This window comes from Malurus melanocephalus, unplaced genomic scaffold (genome assembly GCF_030028575.1).
Source record: "Malurus melanocephalus ecotype Western Australia unplaced genomic scaffold, MMel_1.1 scaffold_171, whole genome shotgun sequence".
Lineage (NCBI taxonomy): Eukaryota > Metazoa > Chordata > Aves > Passeriformes > Maluridae > Malurus > Malurus melanocephalus.
Window position 1 is genome coordinate 1,044,046 of NW_026623403.1, and position 19,497 is coordinate 1,063,542.

Below are 19,497 nucleotides of genomic sequence, written 5' to 3' on the forward strand. Positions count from 1 at the left end.
CTGTTAATGAATTCATTGGATGACTAAGTACCTTCTGCCAAGTCACACTTTTTCTGACATCCAGGTGCTAGCTATTTTCACATGAGGATCATATTACTAAATCATCTACTACTTACGATTTCTAACTCTCCATATTTTCAACTTTGGTTTCTTGAGAAATGCAGCACATTTTTATGTCCCAGATCCAGAATTCCATTAGGCAATGTAATTTGAAAGTGAATAATAGGGGCTTTTTTAGCATAATTTACAACTTTTAGACATTTATTGTCTAACTTCTCTAATATTTGCATTTCTTAGTACTAATCTCTTCTGGTTAGGAATTTCATTAAAAATAGACACTTATTTGGCTACAAAATTATGAAAAATAGAATTTAGAGACTATGCCTTGTTTATCCCAACAACCTCAGTTGTTACCCAGATACTGAAGTTTCAAGTGCACCACACCCCCACAAAAAGTCAATTAAAACAGTCTAGAAATTATTAATATAGTTAAAAATTATGGGCTTTCTGAATTTACCTGCTGGGTAGATGCTTAAAAGGGTAATATTTAAAAGGGTGGAGTTTCTTGAAGAGCACAATAATATAAAAATAGATTATAATGGGATTGAGCACTGAGCAAGCAAAGTTTGTTTCTATACAGTTAGAGCACATAGAAGTCAAAATAGTATTAAAACCATCTGAAAACTTCATTACATGACAGGAGTAGTTTAATAACATGATTGAATCAAGTAAACAGACAAACTATGTAATTCCCTTAAACTGCTTCAAAACAGGTTTAAAAGTATTTTTGTAGTTTAATTACAATTTATCAATTAATATCAGTTTCTTTTATTAGAAAAAGAAAAATTTTGTAAGTTTAAGGCCTTTTYAGACATCCCTGTATCATGTTAAATACCTTTTAGTTAAAGTATTTAATAAACCATAGATGTACAATAAAAATATAATAAATAAATAATAGGTGAACAATAAATACAATACTGGTATATATATCCATATTCTGTGAACAAAATATCAGTGCATGCAAACAAAGATAACATGCCCATGGCCTGTGCTCCATTAAAAGAAAAAGAAAAACTAAGGAAGAAGCATGAAAAAGAAAAATAATTATCATTCTTGCTCTCTAGGGTGAAATTCTTACAATAARTTATTCATGGCCTGTGTCACTGACCATAAAATGCTCCATATTATAATTTGGAAAAAAAGTCACTGATGCATGTTTCCATTAAGTACAATTCACTTACCTACTACTGAACAGCATTATGATAATTTCCTCAAGTCAGGTTAGTGACACTCATTGAAAATTATTGTGATGACTTACCATACTCAMAACAAACTAACAGGAAACTGCTGAGACAGCAAGATCCTGATACTGCAGTAAAAGGAACCTCTACAGAGCTCCAAGGAASTGAATGACTTTCAGTGGAAGAAGATTGGCCATCATTTCACAGGGCTCATATTTCACAGTTTAAAGTTTCAGATACATTTGTAATTAATTATCRTTAAACTTTAATGATTTTGGTACTACAAAATGTATATCTTGATGTTTTACCATATTGACTTGACAGCTTTACCATTTATATCATGAAAGAGAGGGATTRAATTAACAGTGATGATATTCCTCCTTGATCTGATGGCAGGGCCACAGAACATTGAAAAAAAAAATTGGGTAGCACCCAGCAATCAAAACTCTATCTAAAAATGCTTTCAAAAATTAATAAGCMACAGGGTTCTTTATTTTTTAGTACAAGTTGGGATTTTTCTACTCAGACTTGATAATTTTATCATGCTAAGATCTTAGCATTGCCCCAGAAAACACAATCTGATGGAAAAATGTACAAAGTACAAAGCTGAAAAGATGATAAAACTTTTCMTGCTACTTARAACACTTTCTTTATGAAAAAAAKAAATAAAATTTGAAAAACAAATGTTATATCTAGATTTTTGCACACTATATGCAGATTTTTTTAGAATGTAACTACACTCAAATTTTGTCCCCAGAGTTTATATAACCTTTACTGAAATTCCYCTCCCTCCAGAGTTTTTATGTGCCTGAAGAATCATGAAGCTCAGTGAACAGAGTCATTGACTAATTTAATTCTAAAAGTAAAAAAAGCCAAATTCCCTTTATAGGAGATCTACTTCACACTCTGTTTATTTACATTTATTTTCATTTTGATTGATTTTTCTGGTCTTCAGTTCTTGCAAAAATACACAATTTTGGACTACTACAAGATGTTTTTTATATATTGTCATTTCTAAAATCTTTCAAATCTTGATCTCAGCAGTTATCGTCCATAAATTTATTACTTTTCCCTTACTGAGGGTGCTCAAAATATAAAACTATGACTTTTCAAACCATATTGTGAATTCTTGTGGTATTTAAAAATTCTCCTTCAGCTGCWGTATAGACCTATGCTGCAACAAGGGATCTGAAAATGTCTGAGTTTACTGCTGTATGCACATTTCCTCCCTTTTGTGCACTTAGCTGTTACCTACACAGTAATTTCACTCTCTGTGGTCTGTAGATCAATAATTCAGAGAGTTTTGTTTTATAGCTGCAGAATCTGAATTAAAAAACTGGCGTCAGTTACTTTTCAATCCTAATGGAAAAAGTCTTGAAACACTTGGAGTAAAACAAAAATCTTGTAAAACAAATTCAGTCAATATAAAACTAAAAAAAATTTTTCTTTCCAAAGTAAACACTAACCCCATATTCTTTCTCAATTCAACAATACCAACTCCTCTTGCACAAATGCTCACATTACATGGATATTCTGTAAATGATACAATAAGAATGTCTCATATCCAGTTTGATGTCTATCTCTATATTCTGGGCTCATGGAGAGGCAGCAATTTCTGATTCACAATCTCATGGTATAAACCTTGCTTGATTCCTGTATCAGTTCTCAATAACTATAAATACAAACAATAACAWCCACACCAGTGATACAAAAAATTATGAACACAACATCCAAAGCACATTTAATTTTGTGTGTATCCCACAATAAGATTCTTACCTAACATGAGATGGAAAAATAACCTACCAACAACAGGAATTCCTAAATATTCTCTAAAATTATTTTTAATTTTCTGGTTACAATCTTTTTTCAGAGGCATTATAAAAAGAATCTCAGTTTGGCTGTAATTCTAGTTAACATTGTTCAGAATTCTTAGTGTATGGCTCACTTTATGGTAAATGTTAGAAGGAATGAAGTAATCTTTAAAATTCCTTTCAAAAGTTGAGCACAATAAGTAAAATAGACCTACTCATTACCTCACATTTCACATAAGAAAAAGCTTAAAATATACTCATTGGATCAGTTTATAAAAATCTGAAATATAATTAGCTGTAAGAGCTAGTAAGTCATAATCCTATGCTCTATATTAGCTCTACTTTCTAAGTAGATGTCTGTCAAAAAAAAAAAAAAAAAAAACAAAGAGAAAGTATGGTAATTTTTCTTTATCACTAGGAAGTTAATGGAATGTATGGATCAGAGGACTGGGAAAGAGAAGGTGGACAGCTGACTTAGATCAGTCTGTACCACAACACACTGCCCACTCAAAGATATTGAGAGATAAATATATGTAGAAACTAAGCTCCTGTCTGTGAACGCTTGTTCCTAAAAAAAACCAGCATATGGGGCTCTGTGGGAAGCTTGCACTTTGCTACTGGCAATCTGTAAATACAACTTCACTCTTCTGGGCTGACAGTCTGCTCTTCTTCAGGAACACTGCAATCCAGTGATATTAAAAAGAGAATAGAAGTGGTAAGTGTAGGTGGTTCTTTTAAACTACCTTTAAAGAGTAACATTTAAGTATTGTCTTCAAATACATGTGTTTATCATTACTTGGCAATCATAACGATAAAAAGGCTTAGATGTATCATTTGTATTTACACAAACAACAAACAATCTTGCAATTCAAAATATCTCTCCTGTCATTTCTCACACTAACAATTTTTGGGAGTATTCAATAAAGTCTTTCATATTTTGTACTCATAAATTCTATGCATAGAGGCATCGCAGGAATGAACAAAATGTAGGAGGACTGTACTGCTCAGATGTTGCAGCCCCAAAAATTGAAATCAGCCTGCTTAATTACATCCCAGTACATATTCTAAAAAGTGCTTTGAAAAACATAAACAAACTTGCTAGACATGCCTTGTCTTCATTCTAGAAATATTTTTCACACTGTCATGATGTGCCRCTGGATAACATCTTCTGTTTCATCATATAAAAGAATGTTATTAAAAGATACAAAAACGTCTTCAGACACAAGTAACTCATATATAAAGTTTGACTTTTGAAACCTCAAAAAAGTAAAAACCCCAGATTTCTATATGTTATTAACACAGCGCAAATATTTTACTTAGTGATGGCAAACATAAGGTGTGTTGTCTACCCTTGCCCAGCCCCTTGGTGATGACATTTAGACTGGGAAGAGCTTTTTTTGGAGGCCATCTGGTACAATGCCTGTTTCAGGCTTGGCCAGCTTACACTGTGTTGTTTACAGCCTTGTCCAATTGAGCACTGGATCTCTCAGTGGACACCAAGAAGTACTTTTATTTCCATTTTAGAGGTGTGACAGCAAAAATTTTAAAAAAAAGTATTTTTCATTRCTAAATGGATTCTGCTGCCATAGCTGAACTCTGATCAGATGCTAAATTCCCAACTTTATACCTTTTCTGACCTCAGAAGGGAAGGATTTTAATTCCAGGAGACCTTGTTCCATACATTTAAAACTATCTATTTAAACTGAAAATTATTTATGACACACAAGGATTCAAGATATTAATATATTCTAGGCCACTAGATAAAATCTTTCTTTATGAGATCCCTAACTCTGTACAAAYGGAAAAAGGATAATTTAGTGTAGGAATATGTGAGTTCTCCAGCAATAACAGTTTACATCTGAAACTGCTTATTTGATACAAGTTTTTAGAACCTCAGGCTGACAAACTAGAGTTTTGGGAACAGTCAGGCTAAACTATCTTCATTGAAAATCATTACTTCTATACCAAATTTTCGTATTTCACCAAACCAGAAGTTTTGCTAAGTCCTTTCCTCTATATTTCCAGACAAGCATATAAAATTGCTCAGTTGAGCACATTAGTAGTACTAGCATTTCTTAGTTATTTTATTACTTATTAGCATTAGTACATATTAGCATTGTTATATTAAAATACCAATTATTTTCAATTTTTGAGTCAATATCATTCAACAGCCCTTTAGTCAATTATCACTAAAATATGTTAAAAAATAAAGGTAAATTCATTCTAAATGGCAGTTATTTACTGCACATACAATACTGATTCACAAACAGGTTTTATTTGCAGGACTGAGTATTTCCTGCAAACCGGAATTTCACTAACTTCTGGCACACAAAGACTSGTATATACAAATAGTTGTGCATGGAAATCTAACTTCTTAAAATATGCTAAAAGATGGTATAAACCATATAAGAAAAATAATTTAAAAATTTTACTTAACAGTCAGGGCATTTGAGAAGACTGAAGAGGACTGAATTGCAACAGGACTCCTTATCTTTTAACTATCACTTCTTTCCTCCTTTTGTGGACTAATATAATCTTACAAATTCAAGCCCGTGCAGTGTAAGTCTCTGATACTGTGTCTATCTCAGAATATTATGATATGGAGCATTTTAATCCTTCTCACCATCCAGTGACAGAAGCTAAAGAGAACAACTCCTTGAAATACTTGTACACAATGACAATAATGACTCTGCAAAGAACATATGAAATATCCAAGCTTGTTTGCACTACTACACACATAGGTTTCTGTGAGTCTGTGTGATAAATATGCACACATAATCACATACAATGACTCAAAGAAACTCCAAACAAATCTTAGAAACTGGTTTGATTGAAGTTCCTTTGCATTGGGGTTGGATTTTTCTGTTTGTTTGTTTTGGGGTTTTGGTTTTGCTTTGTTGTTTTTTTTTTGTGGTGGGAGGGAGTCTTTTGGGCTTTGGGAGTTTTATTAATTTGGTTGGTTGATTTGTTTTGTTGCGTTTTTTTTTATATAACTGCAAACTGGTATTTTATAAAGTTTATTCAGTGAAAAAGAGCTTTAAATCGCTGATCATGATAACCAAACAGTTAAACTAGAGAAACCACRAAGTATTAAAGAACCAGATTTTCCCCTTTATTGTCTTATTCTTATGTATCTATTTTTAATACTAAATTTGATATAYTCTGCTTTCAAAATATCTAACATCAAACTACTATGGATCAAGTATAACAAACTCTACAAAATAGAATTTTTAAAGAAATTCCATTTGTAAAKCTAAGCAATGTAAAATAGTATCAAAGCAAGGCAATAGGCCATGGTAATAATTTATCTATATATGATGTTATATACCSGTTACTTTTAGAAGTAAGAGCTAGAGAGAGAGGTCCAGCACATTCATTTTTGCTTAAACAATGAAATTATGARCATAATATAAAAGATAGGAGTTCCTGATAAAAAGAGCATGTTGCATAAGACCAAGATAATTTGCTCAAGCTGAGGATCTGAACTGAGCTGTCTCATAAGAAAAAGAATGGGGTAATGCACAGTGGTTGATACCATTTGTAGCATGTCAGACTCTCATCAATAATCACAAATGACCTAATTCCTAACACTTCAAATTAACATAAACATACTGTCAGCTTTCCATTTGCAAGAATTTAATATATTTTATTATGCATTAGTTCAAATGAAATATACACAGTGTGTAAAATTAACAACCTACTTTGCAACCTCCGTGTGGGACTCTCGCCGTGGAGTTGTCTGCGTGGCAAATATGGTGAGGGATGGGGAAGTGGCAATGAAGAGACATCATGGGTTTGAAGCTTGTACCAGTGAGGTTCATCATCTAGTAAAGCTGTCTCTAACTCAATAAGAATCTAAAAAAAGAAAGAATGGTTAAAACTAGGAAAAGATTATGTGACCGAATATTTTAAAATAAGTATATTCATCGATTTTATTCTATCATGCTCTTATAGCTGAGGACTTTGTCTGAAGTTACGTAAAAATCTTGCTTTAATATGAAAGAATCTCCTGTGCCTTTTACAACACTAAATATATCAAAAATCTTTCACAAAACCTTTACTACCTTATGACAGCCTTTACAGCATTTGAATATCTTGTAGCATGTTAATGAGCAACATTCCAAAGTTTTGGTAAAATGCTACTTTGGATAATATGGATTTTAATGAACAATTAGAAACTGAGAAACCTCATTCATGTTGTTACTAAAACAGAACAAACACAGAAAGAATCCAATATCAGGATTATGTGGCATGTGCAAGATCATTACCAAGTGAAAGAAGAAAAATTAAAACAATTAAAAACAGTTTTTTGCTTTCCATAGTTAGCAATTTTTTTAAAAATTCAGTATCTATACATGAGCATGTGAGCAACTATATTTCTATAGTAACTACCAATACTTATATACCTCTCCTAAAAATTCACTTTCTTCCTCTCGAACTCGTGCTTGGTCCCAAAGAGTGATTTCTAACATTCGTTCTCTAAACTCTCTCCGATGAACTGGAGAATAAATAAATGTCTGATTCCACTTAGGTTCCAATGTTTTCTTTACTGTTTTTGTTCTTCTTTTATTTTTATCACTGAAAAAAACAGTTAAATATTAAATATGTTCAAAACATCATTATACTGCAATAAGTATATAATGGAAAATAGGAACTCTTATATCAGCACTTCAGTTTGTAGGATCATGGGTACTACAATCTACATCAGGAATTTTCCTTCATTATAAGGGTCAGTGTAAATATTGAGGATAATTYCTAAGCTCATATTAAAAAGGTTTGGTGATTTCAAGTTTATATACAAATTCCAATTTTAAGATGTTCCCCAAAACCCATAAATGTTTTGATATGGGTTTGGGTGTATTTTCTTTTATTTTGGAAACAGCATTTTATATAGTAAAATGTACTTCCATAATAGGACTTCCACAAGGCACAGTCTGACAGTAAAGATGTATACGGACAACATTGAGCATAGCAAAAACCTGCWTTTTAGAAAAATGAGCCAGCTGGTTCATTCAAGCTTCGTTCCAGTCCCACAGTGGTCGACTCCAACTGCAGAGCAGGAAAGAGCAGCTGGCCCACATGAAGGAATAGTCAGGGAGCGGGGGGAAGTGCAGGATTTTCCTGACTAAGGGCTCCAGATCCTCGTGGGAAACCAGAAGCCCTCAAAATGAGTTACATGCTCTTTTCCAGCATGACTGGAATGAATAGAGTTCTCAAAACAGCTTGCCAAAGCTTTGATCACTCCTGTGAATCAGCCAGGTTGAAGGTGCACTTCCACTAAAGGTGAGGTCTCCGTGCAAGGTTACCCTGGCAGCCTTGGCTCTGGCTCCAGAGTGTTATTGAGACCAATGTATTTTCCAGAATATTTCTACTTGAAAGAATTAATATTTTCTGATTGAAACAATTTTTGCTGGAAAACACCCACACTCCTCCTACTGAGAATCCTGACAAGAGTTCTCATAACAATGCTTATTTTAAACCTGCTGATTGCTGCATAATGCAGCTGCCATACTAATTTATGAGGATTTTTTAATAGGCAATGCAGATACTGTCTGTTCATTAATATTTGCAACTCTAATAAAGTCATTGTATTTATGAACTTTTACTTAGAAGCTGGATCAAAGTACTCCTAAGAAATTATATTTTTAGACACCCTGTTAAAGAAGAAATACAATTATTTCTAGTATACCGAAGATTTATTTACCCTTGTGAACTAAGTTACATTGTATAACATTTTTCAATGGAATTTCTTTAATCAAAARGAATTCAGCATCTTCGTCTAATTAAATGCTTGACTTTCTTAAGTGTATTTTACCCTCAACATGTTTCCTTCTACTACCCAAGAAATATACTGTGGCTTACTTAGCTTTTAAATCTAAGGAAAGGAATACGAATTTCCACATGAGAAAAAACCCACAATTCTATAAGACAAACTGTTGATCATTAACACATAAAACAACTAAAGAAAGGTTCTAAATACTTCCCATAAATGAGAAAAACCATTATAGATTAATAAAACTTAATGTCAATACATATTTATTTTTTAGTTATCACAATTTACATTGTAAAACACTGTGAACACAGACACTTTCGTTAGCTTATTAGTTACTTATTAATCTTGAAAAAGCAGATAAGATAATTTAAGCAGACCTGATTCTCAGTTTAGCACAGTTTCAGGCAGCTACAAATACACTACAGCTGTTTGAATAAACTAGGGATCTAAACCAACAGTTCAAATACTGGTGAGCCAAAGAAAGTCTATCGAAAACCGTTTCATCATCAGTGACACAGCAAATTAGGTAGTCACAGAAAATGTGTACATCAATGTATGAAAGTTGAAGAGCAATCTCYTCCAAAATACTAAATAATTTTAATTCCTGCTGAAGTCAAATGGTACTGGAGATAGCTAGCATCTTCCCAGTTTGGCTATTAGGAAAAGCAAAGGAAGTAAACATACAAGTTACATCCTATTTCASAGATTCAGCAATCCACTGTTCTATCTTTATTATTTTCAGCCACATTAAAGCTTTGAATTATTTGGTTGGTACATTATAAAATAAGGCTAAATAGTTTCCCCTACTGATACAATCTGAGGAAATGTCAATTTAAAAAATCTGGAGAACATATCTCCTTTGCTGTTCTTCCCAACACCAAAATTGAAATGGCAGAAAATCATGGACTAAGCAGTGAAAGAGCTATTCAGGAATAGGGGTACTACTAGATTTTAATTTTCTCTAGGTGTATACACACTACCATGCAGATTAATTTGAGTCCTGTGAATTAGAGGAAGTTTTCAAAGTGCATATGGGAAATCTCAGCTGAGTCCYCTACAGCTTAAACTCACTTATACTGCAATCAGAAAACTGTGGGTTTCAGATGCCAAACCTGCTCCTGCTCTGTTGTACAAAGATGGGGCAAACCAAACTGCCGGACTTATCAATCCAGAAATTTTGAACCCAAGTCTTTTCTTTGCCCTAGACAATAATAACTATCACAGGAAATAAAAGCATTATAAAACATTAACAACATTCTGTCCAAATAACAGATCCCCATGCAAGGGCATGTTTACCTTTAATTTCTATTCAGTATTTTATAATATAGACAGAGAAAGCAAGTTTGCGCTTAGTGTTCAAACACACCTTGCTGCTACATARCATGTTCAATACAAAAACTCAAAACTGTAAGCTTTTTGCATGTAAATATGATTGATGAACTCAGCTGTGCATGTCACCTGAGTATCAGACTGATTCAAATATTCCTTGTCTTTGAGTTCATCCTACCTTCGGTCTGGAAGAAAGTAAATTTTAACATAAGGATTCCTTGGCCTCCCATCCTCCCTTGAAGGAAGATCCTTTGCTCCCAGTATGGTCACTATTAACTGATGACCAACCTTGTCATACCACAGTTTTATCTGTAGGGAGAAAATATTTATTAGTGAACTCATTTCTACAATGAAGTAGAATATTAATCCTTAAAAATAATTTTGCTCATTTAWTTATAAAGCTTCTATTTATGTTGGTTACATAAACAGAAAATATTATATTCTACTTTGCAGTTATAAGAAAGAATAAAAATGAGTTATTATGGTAATGGCTTCAGTATGTACCAGGAGTTATAAATTTTTTTAAACCCTGTACAATAAGTACCTTATTTCACACTAATTGTTTTTCACATAGTGGTCTGGTTAGGATTATTCTCCCTTATATTGTATTACTTGCATGATTAATGTATGGTCTTCATGTWTATACATTTCTGAGGAGTTAATCCGAAATTAATTAATTAATTTTTCTTCTCCTGTTGTGCTAAAGAGACTATGGGATAAACCTATAAATATTTTATGTCACTAAATGATTTTCAACATATATAGACCTATTCTGAAATCATATTAGCCCTCCAGAAATGCTAAGAGTGGGAGGGTCAGTAGCCCAACCCTCTTCATAGCCCAACCCAGTAACAAGGTAAAAACCACTATTATTAATTTGTAGAAATTATTGTTAATCCATCTAAGGCTTGATTTGCTATTGTTTTTCATTAACATTATTACAGCCTGCTATTTAGCTATTTCAGTTTTAATCCTAGGACTGAAAAAAAATCAGTGAAAAAAGGGATATACCTGCTTTAGAGCAGTCACTGTGGAAGGGGGAAATGGTTAGTACAAAACAAAGCATTTCAAATAGCCAGGGGCTCATTACATGGTGGTAGCGCTGCAGTATCACTAACTACAGGTTACTGACGAGGCTCTCTTCATGAGGACTTTTCCTGAGATGGGACAAACCAGGACATTTAAAGAAAACAGTGACCCTGCCTGAACTTAAGGGAATCAAAGAGGATAATGCCCAGCTGCATGCCCAACCAGGCAATACACCTTTAGGCATGAATATACCCTAGCTAAGGTAGACATAAACAGGGGTAAGYGCACTTTCTGTGGAAATCATTTCACATAATTTCAGAGACAGGGTTTTCATCTGCTATCATAGTTCCTCATCTTCAGCATTTCAGTCTTCTAAAGGAAGGTCTTGATATAATTCCCAAGACTTTTAACCCATAAAGAAGCGGCTGATTTAGCTGTCTGCCATTCCTAATACTTCACTAAGTGAGATTACACTAAGACACGCCAACTCAATCACTGATGGCAGAGTACTTCTTCCTTTTTACTTCAGGTCCTGCGATTCCTGTAGTCATCAACCAAGTCTCTGAATGGATATTAAAAGTGGGATACTTGTTCTCTATTATCATGTCATTGGCCCTGCTACAGACTTTTTGGGCTTCTGGTTAAACCAACAGTTTTTGGGCTCTGTGGCTACTCAATTGTGTGTGCATTTTAGATGCTGTTCCTACATTTCTGCAAACCAGGGCTTTGACAGTAATTTTATTAAACTGAGAATTATGTGGATTTCTAGGTATCTCCATTCAGCTATAGATCAAAAGCAGAAAGCTTTGTAGCAACAGTACAGCTTTAATAACCTCTGAAGAGCAAGTCAGCTTTAATGTTCTTTGACACTAAATGTATCCACCTGCAGGCTTTCTTGGGAGGCCTCAAGCAAAAGACAGACTTGGCTAGTCCCACATCCCAAGGAGAATACCACTGAAGACAATCTTCTTCATTTGCTTTTTTGGTAAAATTATGCTTGCTTAAGAAATATATTTGTGATATAGACACTATCACAAACTGTGACTGATGACTGTGAAATAATCTAGATATAGGAGTCAAAAATACAACCAGAATTATATGTTCAAATTCAAGCTAAATATTTCTTCACTATATTTGTTTCAGACTGATTTTTTACATGAAATCTTCAGTCAAAATATTTAGAGAACCTAAACTAAGCAGAAACTGAAATCATCTGACACCAGTTCCTTAAGATGGTTTAACAACTGTAGTATGGAACAAGAGCTCAAAATTTGTATTACTTATACCTTCTACTTTTGTCTTGATGTTTCTAAGAAAAAAATTAGAAAAACTTGTACATAATAGATATATTTTCCCTGTAATTCCCTTCTTTAATTTGTCTTGTTACAGGAAAAGTCAGGAGTCAGAAGACCAAAAATCTCTCTCTCTCCTGTGTTCACACTCTGTTCACACTTCAATGCACAGCACAGGTACTTGTAACCCAAGCAGTCATTTGACTAGGATGCAAGGAGAAGAAAGGAAAAAACTGTGAGAGAAAGGTCAAAGAAGCCCATAGAGGGGAGAATGGGACTGCGTTCTCATGGAATTAGAAGAAGGAAGAAAGGACAAATAAAAATTTTCTTTGTAATTACTGTGAAAGTAAAATAGACAGGATACTTGATGAAACACAGGAAGAATGGAACCACTAATGTCAGTTAACAGAGATTAAAAGAGGGACAAAAATAGACCAAATGAGAGATATAGTATGAGGTGACAAAAGTACTAGCCATGCTAACTGGCACAAAGTATGTTGAAAGAGAGACTGGGATGAACAAAAACTTAACATGATACACACACACTTTAAAAAGCTTAAAATATCTAAGAAACTTCAACAATGCAATCCTGATCTAAATGAAGGAAAGAGAAAGCTAAACTAGCAACACATAAATACACTAGAGAAAAAATTATGCTGGCTGATGCTAATGTGGAAGCTAAAACCTGTAAAAACACCTTCTTGAATAGGACTAGCCCATCTAGATTACTTAGGATGTTGGCACCTACAATTCACATAGAAAGTGATCCAACTGGAATACTTTCTGAAGATCTTCCCACATTGCACTGAAGTCCTGGAGACTAATTAGCTGCACACATGCTCATATCCTTTCCTTCCCTGGGCTTTTCACTAGCCAGACATGCACCTAACGCTCTATTAAGCTTCTGCTGTGACCCACATTCATGCAAACAGGCATCAAAATTCAGTGTACCCTGATATTGCGAGATGGTCTATTATTCACAGAGTGGTGCATCTGCTGCACTCCTTGAGACAGGTTTCCAGGTAGGAATAACTGCCACACAGAGTGCAGGAAACAGGAACTCTTCTGCACTCAGATGATTGGAGGAAGCAGAGATGAGGGTCTGATCCAGGCTTCATTCTTTCTGGTTGTTAACTAGTAGAGGTCTAATACAAGAGCAATACTTATTTGTGCATCAGGTCTGGAACCTGCTATGCTAAACTTAAACTTGCTTTGATAACACCACATATTTATATTCCCAACCAAACAGTATCTCAGCTTCAGATGAGACTTCATACTCCAGAGAAGAAAGGGATGTGGACTAGGTTGATAATAAAGGCACTCTTTTGAGACACAGTTTCAACCTCTTCAGTCTAAACATTTAAACAGCACGTCCTGTTTCTGGAATAGAACAACAGCACATAAAAGCTGACTGCTGGTGTTGCATCCTGAGAACTGAGGATGCAGGTATCAGTATAACTAACATTCCTGCTTCACAGAATCAGAATGGGTATGTTGGTCCTCTGCAGCCTCAGTAGAAAGTGTCTCCAGAGAGAGAATCAACTCACTCTCTGGAGTAGCCTAAGTTTCAAATACAGATAATGAGTTCAAGTGTCTTTTATTGGGGTTGATCACTCACTGCAAATATTGAGGTATTTAAATATTTGTTCAATGGTACAAGTGAAAGTTTTCCTTATTTGATGTTAGTATAAGTGATATAAATTAAGGACATAAATTCAGTTTATTAGATTTCATCTTTTTTTCTATTAGATGCTGTCTTCACTGAAAAATTTAGACCACTGACTGGGGTCTGAATTCTAAAAAGGAAGTAATCAGGTGTAAGATCCCCTACTCTAATACATATGCATAAGGGAATCAGTTAAGGAAAATCTAGATATTATTACTGCATTTTCTATACTCCTGTCTCATGAATGTTTGACTGTTCAACRATGCAATTCTAATATGGCTTTGTGTACAGCACATACAGGCACAACATATCTTCAAACAAAACTTTGATTTAGAAACAGAGAATATTTGAAGTTTTAAATCCTGTGCTACATTTTTTTCCTTGTTATATAACGGTTACTTCATGAATCTCATGAAAAAGAGAGTGAAATCTCATGAATCTCATGAAAAACTTGTGCCACTGGGAGAGACCATCTGTCCTACAGCTTGATTTTTACCACCACAACCCATTCAAATATCACTGGCTTTTAGAGACAGCTGGTCAGGCATTCTTTTTCTTCTGTTGCTCATAATTTTTCGCGTAACCTACGTAGATACTGATTATATTTATTATTATTGAAAAATGAGATACTAGTTTTCTTTCATATTCTGAAACAAGAGCTATACCAGTATGATCTGTTGTTGAAAAAAACATCTGTTTATTTTTAAAATTACTTGCAGTAATCATTTTACTGGACTTAAGCTTATGTAGATGCTGAAGCTGCCCTGAGGCAGTGATGTCTTTGGCATAGCTGAGGTAAATTTTGGATATAGYGAAAATACCTCTAACAAATCCTGAGTACTAAGGGTCACTAAATCAAACTACTTCTGCTCTCTGCTTCACCTGCTGTCTGATACGCTTGAACTACTACAAGAAAAGACTGTCAAATGGAAGTTTGTAGGATATGAAGGCCAGAAAAATGGCTTTCCCGTGTATATATTTTTATACATGACCAAATATATTGATGTTCTGTATTAAAGTCAAAAGAATGGCTGAAAACTTTGAAGTTTGAAAAAACCCATTGGCAACTCTGGCTCAAAAGGGTACTTTGCCAAGTGAACAGGAGAAACTGCAAAGAAAATACAAATTAAAAAACAGATTTTTCCCTACAAAGATTATTAAAACATCGCTCTGCAAGTCAGTAAATTGCTGGTGGGCTAAACTGAACCTAAAAGTTCAGGAAATAAAGATGCACTTTACCAAGTATTGTAAAATTAGTCAAAGCTCAGAAGGGTTTACGATAGAAAAAAAAAGAAATGGAGTGGTTTTCTTTCCAATAAAATAATGATGGTTCCAGTGAGCTAGRAAAGGAATGGAATGGCATGGAGAGAAGTGTGAACAGGAGAAACTGCATAGAAAATACAAATTAAAAAACAGATTTTTCCCCTACAAAGATTATTAAAACATCACTCTGCAAGTCAGTAAATTGCTATTGGGCAATTGCTATTGAACCTAAAAGTTCAGGAAATAAAGATGCACTTTACCAAGTATTGTAAAATTAGTCAAAGCTCAGAAGGGTTTATGATAGAGAAAAAAAAAAGAAATGGAGTGGTTTTCTTTCCAATAAAATAATGATGGTTCAAGTGAGCTAGAAAAGGAATGGAATGACATGGAGAGAAGTGTGGAACTGGAAATTTTGCCAGAAAGGATCAGTTTCAGACTAACAAGTAAAGAAGATGCAAGCAAGAATAAAAAGCAAGAATGCATTTCCTGTTGAGAGCAATGAAACAAATAAGTATAAACAGAATGTTTGAAGATCCTCATTCTTGTAAAGAATTCTACAGACACAGCTATACAACAGTCCACAATGAAATGTATGCTTCCTGACAACCATAAACAGCAGCTCAGAGCTCTGATTTAGTGAATTTGTCATGCCAAAAAAGTAACTAGAGTTCACTGCTGCTGGACTGCTCCTAATACTGTTGTCTGAAGACTATTGGAAAATTTCTTTCTGCAGCCTGCATGGTAAATATATCTAAAATTAATCTTTTTTAAACTATCTACCATCACTACTAAAAGTGGGAAGATGGATGAYTTTTTGTTTCAGATTAGTTGCAATGATTTTGCCAAGGTCATGATTTTGAGTTCTTCAGGAACTCTTGTCAAAACCCTTATGTTTAGCTTTGAGCCTCCTTTTACTAAGATCTGCAAAAAAAGCTGTTAGAGAGACCCATAAGAACTCCACAGGCATTGTGTAGCAACCAAACTGGGGCTAAAGACAATTCTTATCTACAATATAAAAAATAATCCATCCAGAGGGTGAGCGAGTAAGCCTYATAAATTTTCACCTCCTCTCAGATATTTTTATCAAACGTGACTTTTCTCAAATGACTACCATAATCATTTGAGCATGGTTTTTATGGGTTTTTTTATTAGAGGATATTAGTCTAAGTAGAACCGACAATTTTTTTGTCTATTGACTTATTTTGTATGATATGATTGAAAAAAGGACTTACTACATGTTATTTCTACATTACAGTATTTCATGAAACATGCAGGTTTCAGGCAGAGAATTCCTTTTTAAACAGAACAATCAACTCACATAAGTTTTAAATTTATTTAGCACATATATAAAAAAAATAAATACTAAAAAACTACTCATGTCAAATATAACATTTACCTCTATGAACTACTTAACCACTTGTGATTGTACCCCTCTGATTTTATTATGACGAGCAGAATCCAACTTTCTTAGTCATGCTAAAGGCTGTTWTAAATCTTTCATACAAAGGCAGTTTATGTAAATAGCGCATAATACATTAATTTTAAATCATACAATCAAGGCATTATTTTAGAATCTCTTTTCTTCTTTTGAACTGTTAAATTCTGAATTTATATTTAAGCGGTTGTAAGGAGTAATTTCRAGAATACTATGTTGTGAAAAAAATGGTACTTTATCAAATACAACTCATATTTGATGTCTTATTTACAGTCTTATTTTGAATTCTTTTATAAATATATATATATGATCTCTTTTCCATTTCATACTGAAATTCAGTCATCTCTTTCTGATCACTTGCTGATCACTTAGATCATCCTTTTCATCTTGATCAATTGATCAAACAAGAGAAATATTTATAAGTCTATCACACAAAAGATCAACATCTCTATAAAGATATTTTGTAAGAAAATCCAATAATAYGCTAGTAACAAAAAAAAATTAAAAACATGCAGCAAAGCAAGATAAGCATCGTCACATATTAGTAAAACCTACTTTTGTGTCAATCTATAGTACCTTAGGAGCTTCCTAATGAAAAAAAAGGCAAACAACTTGTACCTAAAGAGATTATCAAAGCTAAATAAATTTAGTAAGACCATGGGAGAATTTATTTTTTGTTCAAGTCGAGTTTTGGTTATTTTGATGGACATAAAAATGCAAGAACCAAATTCCATATGCAATAAATTTATTAAAATAAGGTACAAATTTTTTGCCCATGTTCTACTCAAGGCGCTACTATTATGTGGAAAATGCAAAAAAAATGTGTTAAGTAATGATACAGAATGATTTAAAGAGACATTCATCTTTATATAATGACCCCCAAGTACAAAATTATTTATTGCTTAAACAATACACCAATTTTGTATGTGGGATGCATAGCATCATCACTATTGAAACCTGTATAAGTTTAATATTGGGCAGACAGCAAAAAAAAAAACTAGTTGTCTCTTTAAATTTCAATTAATATTTTAACCCCCATGCAGAATTTTACAAGCTGCTCACAAGATGACATGAAAGTTGTTAACATGGTTTAAAGCAACACACTCAAAATATGGGAAAACGGACTACAATGTAACGTTTTCCTACTATGCATTTTCCATAACAAACAAAAGAAAAACCCACAACTTTAGTTTCTGTCAGGCAGACGAAGTCTTTACCTGAACCCTAGGAACAAAAGGCGTTGTTCTTCTACTAAGGCTTTGGCTCTGGTAAGCAAAATTAAAGAAAAAGCAATAAAACAAAACCAAAAAGGACAACACGCTGGAAACTAAAAGACCAAAAGTAAAAACAAAGACACATAACTATTACTTTAAACAGAGCTTTACACCAACAACATATTTATCTAACACAAAGTATTTTAATGCAATGCATAAATTAAATCTGCAAATCTGTTACCAAATCATATCAAAACCCTGTGGTGGAAATTCTTGTCTTAGGGAAGTCAGCAGGAATTTTACCACTGATTCCCTAGGAACAAGGATTTCTCTTTGCAACTCTAAAGACAACATTTACAATAGATTTAGAAATAACATGTAACAAAAAGAACAGGTAGGCAAAGTGTGATTTAAAAGTGGGGTTGGAAACATACGTTAAGCTTGATCGTGTCTTTCAGAAAGATTGCATATGCATATTCAGAGAGAAACAAGTACAGTCCACGCACTGACAGCTTTGGTTACTTAGGAAAGTGAGTAAAATAAAAGTTTTTCTCTTTTTTGCAATTTTAAGAGGCATATCTATGAAAGGTCCTCCTATATACTTTTAAAACAATTAAAAGTTAGTGCTCTCTGGTATTAGCATTATATAGGGGAAGGTACAATCTATGTATTCCAATTCTCTAGAAATCATGACAGAAATGACATATGGTATACACAGAAAACCCTTGCGTGAAATGGGATCTAGAGCGTTTAGCAAACTGCAGATAKAGATGCATTTATAACATATTTTTGTGCTTTAACATTTCAGACCACATACAACCTTGTGGCCTCCAGTGGCTACATCAAGATTACATCAAATACAGGCAACAGAAATCCCTGGGCTAGCTGCAAATTCCAAGTAATCACTCTCCACCTTCAGCTTAGGGCAACACCTAATGGAGTGGCACAAAACTGGTACAGAGTATGGGGTATGGACAGAAAAAGGAGCATGTGTTGATACCTCAGAAGGCCAGTGAGTGGGAGAACTGGAGCATGGAGTAGGTCACAACAATCACAGCCATTTGACACATTGGAATCTCCTTTACCTCTGCACAGATTTCCTGAGATTATTGATCTAATTCAAAATGATAGCAAGAAGCTACTATTCAATATTCACTTCCATTAGAAATGTACCCGAAGTATGGAAATAGRTAGTGTGATGATGCTTCTGCCACTCTCCTTGCTTATTTGGCATGCACAGATGCTGGAGAAATCTGTTCCATAAAATGTGTGAAGTAATCTGCTCTTGCATCAAAGCAAGGGAATATATAAGAAAATTTGACACTCTGGATCACGGGTTTTGTCTGATGTGGTCCCTCTGATTCGCAAGGTGCAGCAGTTGCACTCTACCTGCTATTCTGCATGGGCAGAGCGCAGTGCTGGGGTGTCAGAATGTGACCTTCTC

The 19,497-nt window shown here is 34.0% G+C and overlaps 1 protein-coding gene across 2 annotated transcripts in view; it reads right to left on the reverse strand.

The window, feature by feature from the left end:
- The window catches only part of RIMS2 (regulating synaptic membrane exocytosis 2), a 440,099-nt gene that overhangs the window by 180,161 nt on the left and 240,441 nt on the right, over positions 1 to 19,497 (reverse strand). For both annotated transcript variants that reach the window (XM_057372448.1, XM_057372449.1), the window contains 4 exons: positions 18,057 to 18,104; positions 10,333 to 10,463; positions 7,459 to 7,630; positions 6,754 to 6,907 (listed from right to left, as the gene is read on the reverse strand). In XM_057372448.1, the coding sequence (XP_057228431.1) occupies positions 6,754 to 6,907; positions 7,459 to 7,630; positions 10,333 to 10,463; positions 18,057 to 18,104 (505 nt within the window). The remainder of the gene's footprint in view (positions 1 to 6,753; positions 6,908 to 7,458; positions 7,631 to 10,332; positions 10,464 to 18,056; positions 18,105 to 19,497) is intronic.